We start from the raw sequence: 12,725 nt of genomic DNA, 5'->3' as shown, positions 1-12,725 counted from the left end.
ATTCTTGAAGGTGAAATAAAGAGAAATGCATATCCAATGCCAGTGACTGTTTATTGAGATTAAGACATTGTTTGCTGTGAGGGCAGTGAGTGAAGTCAAAGGATTTGGCAGTTGTCCATTTATAGCAAGTGATTTTATTCTGTACTTGTCAGAGGCACCGCAAATGCTAAAGCGGTTCCCGATTTCTCATTCAGAGTATGATCTCGCTCTTTGTTTCTTTGTATTCGCAAAAGCTTTGATTTTTTCAGCTTAAATATGGAATTTACATGAGCTTCCTTGCTGTTTTTATAATTTCATTTTACTTTAAAATAAAAGGAGATCAAGAATATGGCCAGATTAAAGAGATATTTTAGTTTTGTTGGAAAAGGCTCTACACATGATATTTTTTTGGTGATATAATGAAAAGCTGAGTGTCAAATGTGAAAGAACATACAATTTAAATGACCTAATCATCTTTGTTTGATCGAAATCGGTTCAGAGGCAGCTGAACTATCCATAAATATAACGATTTCTAATATTTATGGTGCCCCACAAATATTTGATGATTTGAACCAGGCGTTGTAAAAACGAGATAGCGCCTTATACGTTTTATTCCAGTCAATGCCGATGTTGGCTTTTTGTTGGCTTTTTCGTGAACCAGCCGGCACGTGTATTGTTCTTATAAATTAACGGTCACCGTATTTTTTCGAAAGTGGAGCTGAATTGGTATTAGTAGGAGACCAGCCTGTAGGTCCCGTGACCAATCTCTGGGAACAAAGGTTTGAAAGTGTTTTTGTGTTCCCTGATGAATACCGAACCATTTTGACTTGGGCTGCCCCCTTGAAAATCCCGGGCATTTTCGTGAGGGGTCAACAAAGGTCATACAGGGTAGAAATTCAAATATATTTCAATTGTGTCGATATGCATATTAAATTACTCGTCTGGTCATGAGGATTCCAAAAATGTATAGTTTGCTATACCTCCGACCTTAAATAAGGGCGCTATGGTCAAAAACTTTGAAAGGTCAACACACTTTTGACTGGTGGTCAAATTCACCAACACAGTTAACCTTATCAAATTGCATATCAAATTACTCGTCTGGTCATGAGGATTCCAAAAATGTATAGTTTGTTATACCTCCGACCTTACATGAGGGCGCTATGGTCAAAAAGGTCAATGCACTTTAGAAATTCACCAACACAGTTAACATTGTCCGATTCTAATTATTTAAGGGTCTAATAATATGTTTTCTGACATGGCAAATTCAACTAGACAACTTTCAAAAGCTCACCCAGTACGTAAACAGAATGACTATTTATAGTAACTGAATAATACTATCCTTCTTTGCCGTTTTTTTAAAAACTTTTTTTTTCTCTCTGTATCTATCATTTTGTTCTGTTTCCGTCTGTCTGTTCCCTGTTTGTATTTTTATTTTCCTTCTCTCTCTATTTTTTTTTCTATCTCTCGCTCTTTCTCTCTCTCTATCTCTCTTTCTTTCTCTCTCTTTTCTCTCTCTCTCTCTTCCGCACTGTCTTCTATCTCACCAAACAATTTCTCTATTTCCCTCTCTTAATCTCTCTATCTCGCTTTCTCTCTCTGTTTTTCTCTTACTTTCTCCCTCTCTCCCTCTCTCACTTTCTCTCTCCACCTCTCTCTCTCTCTCTCTCTCTCTCTCTCTCTCTCTCTTCCTCTCTCTCTCTCTCTCTCTCTCTCTCGTTCTCTCTCTCTCTCTGTCTCTCTTGCTCGTATTAAATAGGATGTTATCCTTTTTTCTTTCTTTATCTGTCTCTCTATATATTCATCATAACTTACAATTATCAATCACTAAGCTGTATAGTCTTTCCTCGCAAATTATACATTATTTGTTATCATCACAGCTCAAATACAGTAAAAGTAATCAACCTTTAAACACGTTTGAATATTTTTTTTTTCTAAAATATTTTTATTCATGTTTGAATAACCATAAATTAGCAAAAGAAAACAATATATACATACAAATCACAATCTTGTTTCTCAATGTTAAGCCTCAAACCCTACGTTCAGGGAATTAATTAGTAACTTCCGACCACTAGTAAGAGAGATATTGATCAATAAGTTTTATTCTTCTGAATGTGAGTCCCAATCGACCGCTGTTATCATAATGATGTTACCATGACGTTAGAGTTTGAGACGGTGAGTGTTGGTCTAGACAGTGGTATGTGGTAAAGCTGTTGTAGCTGTTCCGGTTGTTGGACTTTGTGTTGGTGCTGGTGTGGTGCCAACAGGGCATTTTCATCAATTACCGTAACCATGGTGATAAGATGACTGGTTGAAATGATGAGGATGTTGGTCTAGAACCTGGGAGCTGGCATACCTGCCGTGGGTGCAGCGGTTTGGGGGCGCTGTGTTGTTGCCGGAAGAGTTGGGGGAGGAATTGCATTCTGTAGGGCTGTAAAATGAAACGGGGAAAGGTGCGTGGATTATAATTATATTGAGGGTATTGCCAAATGAACGGGAAATGAGTTCCAACGGAATTCTGTCGCAAGTTGGATATACATGAATGCCGTATGGGTCATCGGTTAGTGCAAATCAGTCATCAATTGGTTCAAATTTTCCAATGCTGGACAGTGCAACTGCCATCATGATTTTGATCAAGGTTTTTTTTTTGTTTTCATAATCATGATGGCTGTTGCACTTTCCAGCATTGGAATATTTTTAAACTAGTAGAACATTTGTAGCAGAATTGCGCTGGAGATTGTTTTTTGCAATTTTGTCACTCAAATCTCAAACAGTATGTTACACCACAATTCCATTCTGGGATACGTACGCATCCTTGCCCCCCCCCCCCCCGCTCTCTCTCCTCGTACCCGTTGCTATGCCCCCTGAAATGTACATCTTTCGTGAGGACTAAAATCAAAACTTATGCTAATTACTCACTTGTGCACATATCGACGACCCTTGGAGTAAAGGCATCGCACACGAGCTCCATGGCGGCACAGCCCCCGACGACTTTGCGTAGCTCGGATCCTTCCAGGTAACAGAGTTGGTTGTTGTCGGCCTGTTTAAGGAACTTCTCCACCAGGTCTCCGTTGTACCCAGGCCCCGCCCTTTGCACCCCCTCGGCGAAGTCGTGCACGTGATCGAGGACCTCGGGGTTACAACGATGGCCCTCTCCTCTCTTCTTCTCTTTGTATCCGAGGCAAGACTTGATCAGGTGATCGTTGATGCTTTGTCGTGCTATAACAAAAACAAAAAAAGAGTAAAGATGATTATATTAATGATAATAATAATGATAATAATAGTAATAATGATAATAATATTAATAATGATTATAATATTAATAATGATAATGATAATTTTGTTTACCGAAGAAAACCTCACCAGCATCAATGCTGTTCTTTCTGAGGATCCTGCAATTTGTATTACCCCAGCAGTGCCAGGCTAGGATTCGAACCACTACTACAGAAAATCCCCTCCCACATCCCCGACAGATCTAATAACTTACTTTTGTTTTTACAATGTAAACCTTTAACATGCCCATTAGCCAATTGGCACAATCTCTGCATGGTTTGCCACGGGCGCTGATAGGCACAAATAATTGGTAAACTCAGAATAGCATATTACGTATTTCTAAAGCGTCAGATTGAATCACATTGGCAAATGGAACAAAAATTTGAAATTTTATTAAAAAGTGAAATTTACTCGTCCTCCCATTCCTACGTTTGAAAATCAAGAAAGTCTCAAGGAATAGTCTTTTTTTCTTACAGTAGCTGTACTTAATTAAGTTACTGTCAACAATCATTGCTACTTGTCCATTTGTTGATTAATGATGACAACTTACGGAATGCTTCTGAGAAGGTGAAGTATGATACAGCAATCAGGCATAAGGCAACGGTAAGTTTCATCTGAAAAAAAAATAGAGAGGAAACGGTGAATTATACTTGCTATACTTGATCCGGAAGAGTTTGACAAGAGCGACTTCGCTACAAACTACTGACCATTATTTATTATTATTATTCAATTCTTAGATTATCAGAATGTAAGATCTTCATTTTTGTTTCGAAAGTATGTTCTCTGATAACTAAATTCAGGGTATTGGCAACATGATGAATGTCATGGAATAACACAACGTAACTAAACCAGAAATTAAAACAAGTTTAACTAGAGAAATTTTCGGAAAGAATGCAGCAATTAAAAAAGACTTACTAGACTTCAGATTAACTTTGTTTGAAAAATAATTCACAGCAATGCTTAATGATAAATCATTAATGAATAGATTATATTTTACTTACAGTTGTAGCCATTTTAGATAAGCAAGTTTACTACAGTTTCCCTGATGACTTCTCAAGTTGTTTCGACTGTTGCTGGCGTCTGGACTCGAATGATCCGAAATCATCAACCTGCTCATATTTATACTCTTCTCAAGATATTTGTCTTTGAACTAAACAATGCTTCATTTTTTTAATTCTAGAAGGTGAAATAAAGAGCAATGCATATCCAATGCCAGTGACTGTTCACTGAGATTAAGACAATGTTCGCTATGAGGACAAAAAGTTTAGAGCTAGCCCGAAGTCAAAGGATTTGGCAGTTGTCCATTCATGAGGGGGGTTTCATGCAGTACTTGTCAGGGGCACTCTCAGTGCTAAGCGTACGTTTCTCATTTTTTCGTCAGAGAGTGACCTCGTAATATGTAATTGTTTCTTTGTATTCGCATTTGCTTTGATTTTCAGCTGTATGAGCGTTTGACATACGTGATACATTTTCTTGCTGCTTTTATAATTTTATTTTTACTGTTTACAAACATATTGAGATTAAGAAAATGGAAACTTAAAAGGTCAGGTAGTTTAGAACTATCCCGAAGTAAAACAAATTTGACCATTCTTTTTTCATAACGGAATTTATTCTATTTTAGAGGTACCTCGAGTGATTTGCGTTTGTTTGTAATTCTCCTCTTTTTTGCGTCCCTCCCTTCACCTCCCCCCCCCCTTCCTTGAGTGTAAATCTTGATATTTGTTTCTTTGTATTCGCATTTGCATTGAATTTTACATTTATAGCGCGAAACAGCGCGAAACAGTAAGAAACGGGATTCAATAAAATCAGGAGTGGCAATGTACCAGGAATGAACACTTTACAAGATTCCGCTATTATTGTTATCATCATGTTATCATTAATCAAAGCTAAAATGGGCGTTTGAAATATGGGATTTGCTTTCTCCTGCTGCTTCAATCAAACTGTGCTTTCCGGGCCCCCTTTGTTTTACTTAGTTCAAGGATACACATTCGAAGACTTTCACATTTAGCAACCATAGCAGGAGCTCATGTTACATTAGAGGCACCTCAGTCCTCAACGTCACTCCATTTTTGTATATTTGATGTAAATCTCTTTCTTTGTTTCTTTGTATTCGTATTTTCTTTGATATCGAACTAATAAGGGCGTTTGAAATATGGGATTTGTACTTAAACTGGTGCTGTTTCAATCAAGACATATTAACAAAAACTGTATTCATATGACATACATGGGAGGCCTTATTTCTTTTTTTCAAACAATCAACCTGGGACCTGTTTCACAAAGCCTTTTTTCAATGACACATGACAAAAATCAGTGACAAATCTGCTGATAACCAATCAGAAGCAAGGATTTCAGTAGCTTATAACAAAATCTGTCATTTGTCACTGGTGACAAGTTTTGTGAAACGTCCCCCAGGTGATGGCAAGGAATACACTTACCAAATTTGATAATAATGTATCGGTTGAAATTACTCTGACGTAACGATAAATCAGAGTCAAATTATCAATGCACCATTCTAATCTAAATGTCTTATTGTTGCTGTTTCGTTTACTGTTGCTGTTTCAATCAAGACATCTTACAAAAGTTGTATTCATATGCCGTACATGGGAGGCCATCTTTCCTTTTTTCAAAACAATCAACCAGGTGGCAAGGTATACACTTGCCAAATTTGATCATAATGTATCGGTTGAAATTACTCTGACATGATGATTAATCAGAGTCTCATTATTAATGCACCATTCTTATCTAAATGGCTTAATTTAAAGCGTATCTGTCATAGTTTACAGGAGGGATTAGACTGCCCTGCAAGGTCCCTGGACAGGTGGTTATCTCATCAACTCAGCTCTCAGTTAACATAAGAAAAAGAGGATCATGGGGGACCAATGGTCACCGATTAGGCATGGTTTGTTATATAGAGGGCGCAAGTAGCTACAAGTAGTGCAGTGGGCCTTTAAAGCCAGTCTGCACTATAGTTTGGCCAGGAGGGACTATACCTCACTGTGTGGTCACTGGCAGGTGGTTATATCATCAATTATCATAAGAAAAAGAGGACCATAGGAGATCAACGGTCACCATTTAGGCATTGTTGGCTATATACATATAGAGGGCGCAAGTAGCTACAAGTAGTGCAGACGGGCTTTAATTCGATCTGTAGAGCTATTCATGCCAGTTATTTTGCTTATTTCAGGACATGGGATTACCTTTTACATGTTTGAGATAACTTTGGTCGGAATTTTGTCAACTTTGTTCTTTTTTGTATTTCAGAGAGGGAAAAAGAGTATTTGAATTGCACACAGTTGTAGGAAAAGAGCTTATTATTTCTTTTGTTTTATAGTTGTCAAGTCACGTAACATTCCAAACATAATCACAACTTATATTTATATTACTATTTCAATCCACAAGTAGTGCAGCAAGCGGTGGTCTACAAGACTGGAAAAAGGGATTACAATTGAAGTAGATTTATTGAAGTTGAATCATTGAATTTTGATTAAAAGTTAAGCTCGGAAATTTCAGTGAATCAGTTTTGTTTCAGATCTAATAACAGAAAATAATGTGAAAAGGAAAAATCAAATAGAAACGAAATTAGTTGCTTCGGAATCGACATAATATCCCTTTCCGGCTCCCTTCTTCACCCATTCTCTCATTCTCGCTCTGCCACACTCGGTTCCTCGCGAACACCCCCCCCCCCCCCCCCCACATTATAGGCAGGCATTCTTCATTGTTCATTTCCCCCCTCGTTCCCTCACTTCCCTCAATCATTTTGTTCGAATGCGAGGACAACAATTATGATAATCTTTTAACGAACAAGCCATCATTTTTTTTGTCGCCACCTTCACAGCCCTAATCCCACTCTTTCCATTAAAAATAAAGTTGAGTTCTTGCCAACCGATTTAATTTTGAAAGAGATTGTCTGGTGAAATATGGTAGGTTGATTTTGTGATGCATAAGAACTGATGAATATTGTGATCCTTTGGAATATAAAAGAAACTCATAAGAAATCGAGTAAGTCACACGCACCACACAGATAAATAATTATATCGGACTACACAAGAAAGTTTGGTTCAAACTTGTCAGCTTCCCCCCCCCCCCCCCCCCATCATTTCGAATATGTGGGCATTTGAAGAGCAATCCCTTGCAACAGATATTTCTCTTATGATTTTCTTCCTAATTAACAAAAAGACTGAGAAATCTCATAAATTATATTTTTTCAATCTTTACAAGAACTCAGTCTTCTCTTTAGTCAACACAATGAGTAATACTTTCTATAGAAGTTCTCTCGATGACATATTGTTCTAATCCGACCGATTAAACAATACTGAGGTCGCCGATTATAAACGAATCCGCGCCAGATTTTCTTTAATCGTCGCAGGCTGGTTGATATCATAAATGTACGCATGCGTGTTCAACCGACTTGATATATGTATATAAAATCATTTTTCTTGTTCTTCTTCTTCCTTCTCTGTTCTTTTCTTTCTCCTCGTCGGGTTCTAGATCAGATCAACTGCTACTTTTTCTTCATTCATCGCGACTGTAATGATTGTGATGACGTCACTTTTTTTAAACGTAATATAAAGCTATAAACAATTCTATTTAATCATCAACTTTTAGTCTTTGATTATGTATTCCTTTTTTCACCATCTTAATTGCCACACTTCATGTTTTTTTTTTATAAATATGGACATGTGTTAAAGTGAAATCGACCTTGGTTGTCCTTACAAGGGGGAATAGAAAATTCAGATAAAGAAATCTGAGAAAGTTTAAGATTTACATTGTTAAAGATAAAGGTGAGTTCTGGTAAAAAAAAAAAAAAAAAGAATTCTCACAGAATCAAACAAAACTTACACTGAATGTTCAAGATAACAAATAAATGTCATTTGCCAAAAAAAATTGGTAGAAAATGTATACTGGCTGAGTAATTAGCACAGAAAGATTGGGAAATCAAGGTTAGTAGCCCCGACACCATTTGTTTGGTCCCATATACATCTTTCAGTGTACAGTGCTTGTTACTTTACCAAGACTGGGCCGAATTTATTATAATAATAAATAATAATTAACAACATTTGATTTTGATGACTCCAGAACTTTGTAGTACACACCAATACTTACATGCAACATGCTCAACTTTTTCTGATCCATTCCACACCTTTTCTTTCACAATTCAATCGGATGACCAGAACTCACCTTTATCTTTAAATTTGAAATGCTGAAATTACAGAGATCAATAGCCTCTCATTGGCAATTTGGTCATATATGCTAAGCAACGTAGAGTGCTCAACGATGGATGGTGGGGGCAGCTCTGATTTTATTACGGGAACATCGTTTTTTTTTTTTAATGATGTGTTAACAAGCGGAGGGGGCTCATTAGTGCATAGCGGGGGCGATTCTGATTCTATTATGACTCAGCTGTTGAATAGAGGGTGGGTTGGGAAAGAGGCAACATCATACCCCCTCTCTATATCTCTCTCTTGCTTCTTTTTCTCGTTTAGTCTTATCATGGGTGTAGGGAAAGTGCCCCTTGCCCCTATCGCTACGCCACTTCATACATGGACTTATTCTCTATTCTTTGTGAAAATAAAATTCCACCTTTTTTTCTAATATATGTTGCACACATTCTTCTACGCAACGAAATATCCATGTTTTTTTTTCCTCAAAATGTTTAAACTTTTCTTTCTTTGCCCCATACATTTTCATCTTTGACTTGGGTGTACGTTTCTTTTCTTTATTCGTATACTTTACAAGTATCTCTTCTTTTAGTCTTTGCCATTTTTTCATCCTTTTGTCTTTGTATTGATTAATACTCAACATTAGTTTTCAGCATCAAGCACATAGTTCACACCGAGGAAACTAACAATCGATGTTGATTAAACACATGATTTCAAAACAGATACATGTATGGATGTTTAAATAGACAATATTTTTTTCAATGAAATAATAAGTAATTTGACATACATAATATCATGAATAATATATTCAATCAGTCGTACATGTACGTCAAGAGATACATAAATGTTTGAAGGGATTATTAAATAAATTAGCCCTTAATGTGCTATTTGAAAGGAATTTTCTAAGCATTTCAAAACGATCTTTAAGGGGTGGGGTGGGGGAGGGGGTTTCTACCCTGACGGCTCTATGTAAGATTAAGTTATGGTATGTAGTACATGTATGTTATTTCAGTTCTCTCTCTCTCTCTCTTTCTTTCTCTTTCTCTCTCTCTCTCTCTGTCTATGTCTCTCTCTCTCTCTCTCTCTCTCTCTCTCTCTCTCTCTCTCTCTCTCCCCTCTACCTCTCACTGTCTCTCTCTGTCTCTGTCTCCTTCTATTCCTCCTATCTGTTTTTCTCATCACTGATGTCCCAACTTGTTCGATACAAATTTAAACAACACAATATAACATGATGGCAAATAACTAATAATTCACAAATTAGTAATTTTTTTATTACAAAAAAGAAAATCTGTCAGCAATTTATACATATTAATATCAAAGAACCTTAATGAATCTAAGTAGACAGAATAAGAAAGTGTATGTATTTGGCGTACCATGAATACATTTGAAAAGAAAATGATTTGTTAAACAGAATATCCGTTGAAAGAAGAGCTACGATTAAATCATGGTTGCGACAATATGAAGTGTGATTGTGTGAAATATGAATTACGAAGATATTTTCAATTCTTAACATAATTTTCTCCACAAGCCGCTATTTTGTTATTCATCTATGGCTTCAATTGAATAACTCGAATTGAAATATTTAAGAATAAGCGGACAATAAGGTTTGGTTATCAAAACAAAAATTAAAATCCTTTTAGCTGGAGACTTGGTATAAATTTGATAATTAAGAAGCGAAGATGTTTAGGCAGTCATAGGAGGTTGGTTGGTCGGGAGAGACATGGTAGTATTGGGTGCAGGATTGGTAGGAGGTGGTGCCGGTGTGACATCTGCAATGGAAACAAGTAGATAAAAAGCATTATCATCATTATTATTTTTATTATTATTATTATTGCCATCATCATAATGTCATTATCCTTATTTTGTAATTCTCTTTTTTCTTCCTCTTCTTTTTATTCCTCTTTATATTGTAATTATTAAAAGCACTAGCAGAAGTAGTAATAGGAGTATTATTATTATTATTATCATTAGGAGTAGTAGTACTAGTGGTAAAAGTAGAAGTATCGTCATCATTATTATTATGATCAATACTTTAACATAATAGTAACCCCGGAAAATTAGACTACCCTTTTAAAATTGCCCCCCATAATAGCTGAGGGGAAATTAGATTTAGGGGGGGGGGGGCAGGGTAGTAGTTCCCGGAGACGTGTCTGCTGTGGTGGTCCAGCGAGGTATAGGACATAGTTGTCCTATAATCTTCTTTTGACCTATCTAGCCCTAATTGCCTACTAAACTGGACAAAATGCATGCGGAGATAAACCGCTTCATATGCAAACGGGCCTTTATTGGTCCAAACTTCGATTTTCTAATTGTGACGTCATCAAACGTCATCCTTACATACCTTGGCACCGAACGAGGTTGACCTTTGAAGGGCCGCAAACTGCCTCCATGGCTGCGCATGCGCTCCTGATGGCTCCTCCCTGGACCGTGCAGTAGACGGTGCCCTTCTCGGCCATGTCCAGATATGTCTCGACCTGATTACCATCCCAATTGGGAAAGCTCGGAGGTGTTGCTAGGTTCTCGGCGTACTCCTTCACATCCTCGATCACGTTCTCGAAGTCGCAACCGCTGGCACTTTCCTTGGCGTAAAAATTGCACGCCACCGTCAAGTATTGCGTTACGAGTGTCGGCGATGAGATCGCTGAGAGTAAAAGAGAAAAACACAGTTGATCGTAGAAAATCTGTATTCATTCGTAAAATTGTGTACACTTAATAATAATAATATTGATAATAGGCATTTCTATAGCGCCGTCTATCTATAAGTTCTATTCCGAGGCGCATTTATTATTACCCCGGCTTTAGCCTAGCTAACAGCGCTCCAGCATTTCAAGGAATTAATTCCTGTCAGGTACCCATTTACCTCACCTGGGTCGAGTGTGGGAAATGAAGATTAATGCCTTGCCAAAGGACATAAGTGCCGTGTCGGGGATCGAACCACGACCTTCGAATTGCAAGTCAAGTGCTGAAACCACCCGACTTCGACACTTCTAACGACACTTCTACGACACTTAGAGACAAATCGGAAATAAAATTAGTTAAGATTAGGCTTTCAAATATTTTAAATTTAAAAAAGAAGCATTTAATTCTTGAAAACAGATTAGAAGCAGCTTAGTGTCGAGCATCTAAAACTTTTTTTCCTTTCACACATCCTCAGTAGCGATTAATTGTTATTTGCCTTTACAGACCTAAGAGTCTGCCGGAAAATAACTTACGCATAAGCTATCTCACAAAACTGTTTGTGTTCAATTCCATTCATTTTTTAAAATAATAGCTCAACAAGAAAGCAAAACACATTACACTCACACAACATGACAAAAACAAATAGTAATTAGATATAAATCATTAAACGCTTATTGCGAGATACCACGATATAAATACGATGAGAGTCGAATTGGTCACATCTTTAAACTTCAGGATTTGTGATGTCATTTACTAAGATCTTCAGATAAGTGCAGCAGCTTTTTGTTTAGTTTTGTTGTCGTTCATCAATAGGTTTAATTAATCAATGCTTGTATTTTGATTTAGACATTAATGGTGTCGCCGGCACCAGGGTATATATTGAACACGTACACACTAAGCCCAGACAAAATAATTCCAAAATTAGACTACGAAACGTGTTTGAAGAATAAACTTACGTTGTCCTTTCACGCCGGTGAGGGCGACGAAACAAAGACAGGCGATGATGGTAATTTTCATCTGTAAAAAAAGAAGTATATATATTAAAAAAAAAAAAAAAAAAAAAAAAAAAAAAAAGTGAAAAAGAGATTTATCATTGGAGTGAAATATATTTTGCGATTAAGTTTTTAATAATTTCACATGACATAATGTAGTATAACTTTAAAGATTCAAAACACCAATATTTATGTATGTACAACGTAGGAACTTTCATTAGTAAGTTTGAGAATATCGGATGATATAGCCCGTTCGCACATTTTCTAAGATGACTCTAAGCCAATAATATCATAAATAATTATTATATTGAAACAAATCATCACATTTCGATAAAATATTGACTTACGCTACTTGCCATTTTGAATCCAACAGAATATCCGTCAAAAATCAGAGGATCAACTGAAAATTTTCAGAGCCTTCAAGCTTCAATCGAATAGTAAATACTATTTTCAATTCGCTCTATTTATACAAAATATCAGGACACATGGACATTTTGGTTGAATGGTTTAAGACTTTCAATGGCTTTCTAATGAATTTAAACAGACCCCTTTTTGTAACACTGAATATGATTCAAATTAATCTCGCCAAGGCTTGATTTAAAGAATGTATGTAAGAGTGTGTATTAATCCCTTTGACAAATTGCTA

At 36.6% G+C, this 12,725-nt stretch overlaps 2 protein-coding genes across 2 annotated transcripts; both read right to left on the bottom strand.

The window, feature by feature from the left end:
- Positions 1-2,028: 2,028 nt before the first annotated feature.
- Positions 2,029-4,314, bottom strand: LOC105442043. The gene is made up of 4 exons (XM_030991334.1): positions 4,251-4,314; positions 3,800-3,863; positions 2,896-3,195; positions 2,029-2,407 (listed from the first exon to the last, which is right to left on the bottom strand). The coding sequence occupies exons 1-4, from the start codon at positions 4,260-4,262 to the stop codon at positions 2,310-2,312; spliced, it is 474 nt and encodes a 157-aa protein (XP_030847194.1). The 5' UTR covers positions 4,263-4,314; the 3' UTR covers positions 2,029-2,309.
- Positions 4,315-10,091: 5,777 nt separating this feature from the next.
- LOC105442049 lies at positions 10,092-12,438 on the bottom strand. Its single transcript, XM_011673808.2, has 4 exons — positions 12,427-12,438; positions 12,044-12,104; positions 10,750-11,049; positions 10,092-10,177 (listed from the first exon to the last, which is right to left on the bottom strand). The coding sequence occupies exons 1-4, from the start codon at positions 12,436-12,438 to the stop codon at positions 10,092-10,094; spliced, it is 459 nt and encodes a 152-aa protein (XP_011672110.1).
- Positions 12,439-12,725: the final 287 nt, after the last annotated feature.

Source organism: Strongylocentrotus purpuratus, unplaced genomic scaffold (assembly GCF_000002235.5).
Source record: "Strongylocentrotus purpuratus isolate Spur 01 unplaced genomic scaffold, Spur_5.0 spur5_scaffold_2, whole genome shotgun sequence".
Taxonomy (NCBI): Eukaryota; Metazoa; Echinodermata; class Echinoidea; order Camarodonta; family Strongylocentrotidae; genus Strongylocentrotus; species Strongylocentrotus purpuratus.
This window is presented reverse-complemented; position numbering and strand designations above follow the sequence as displayed.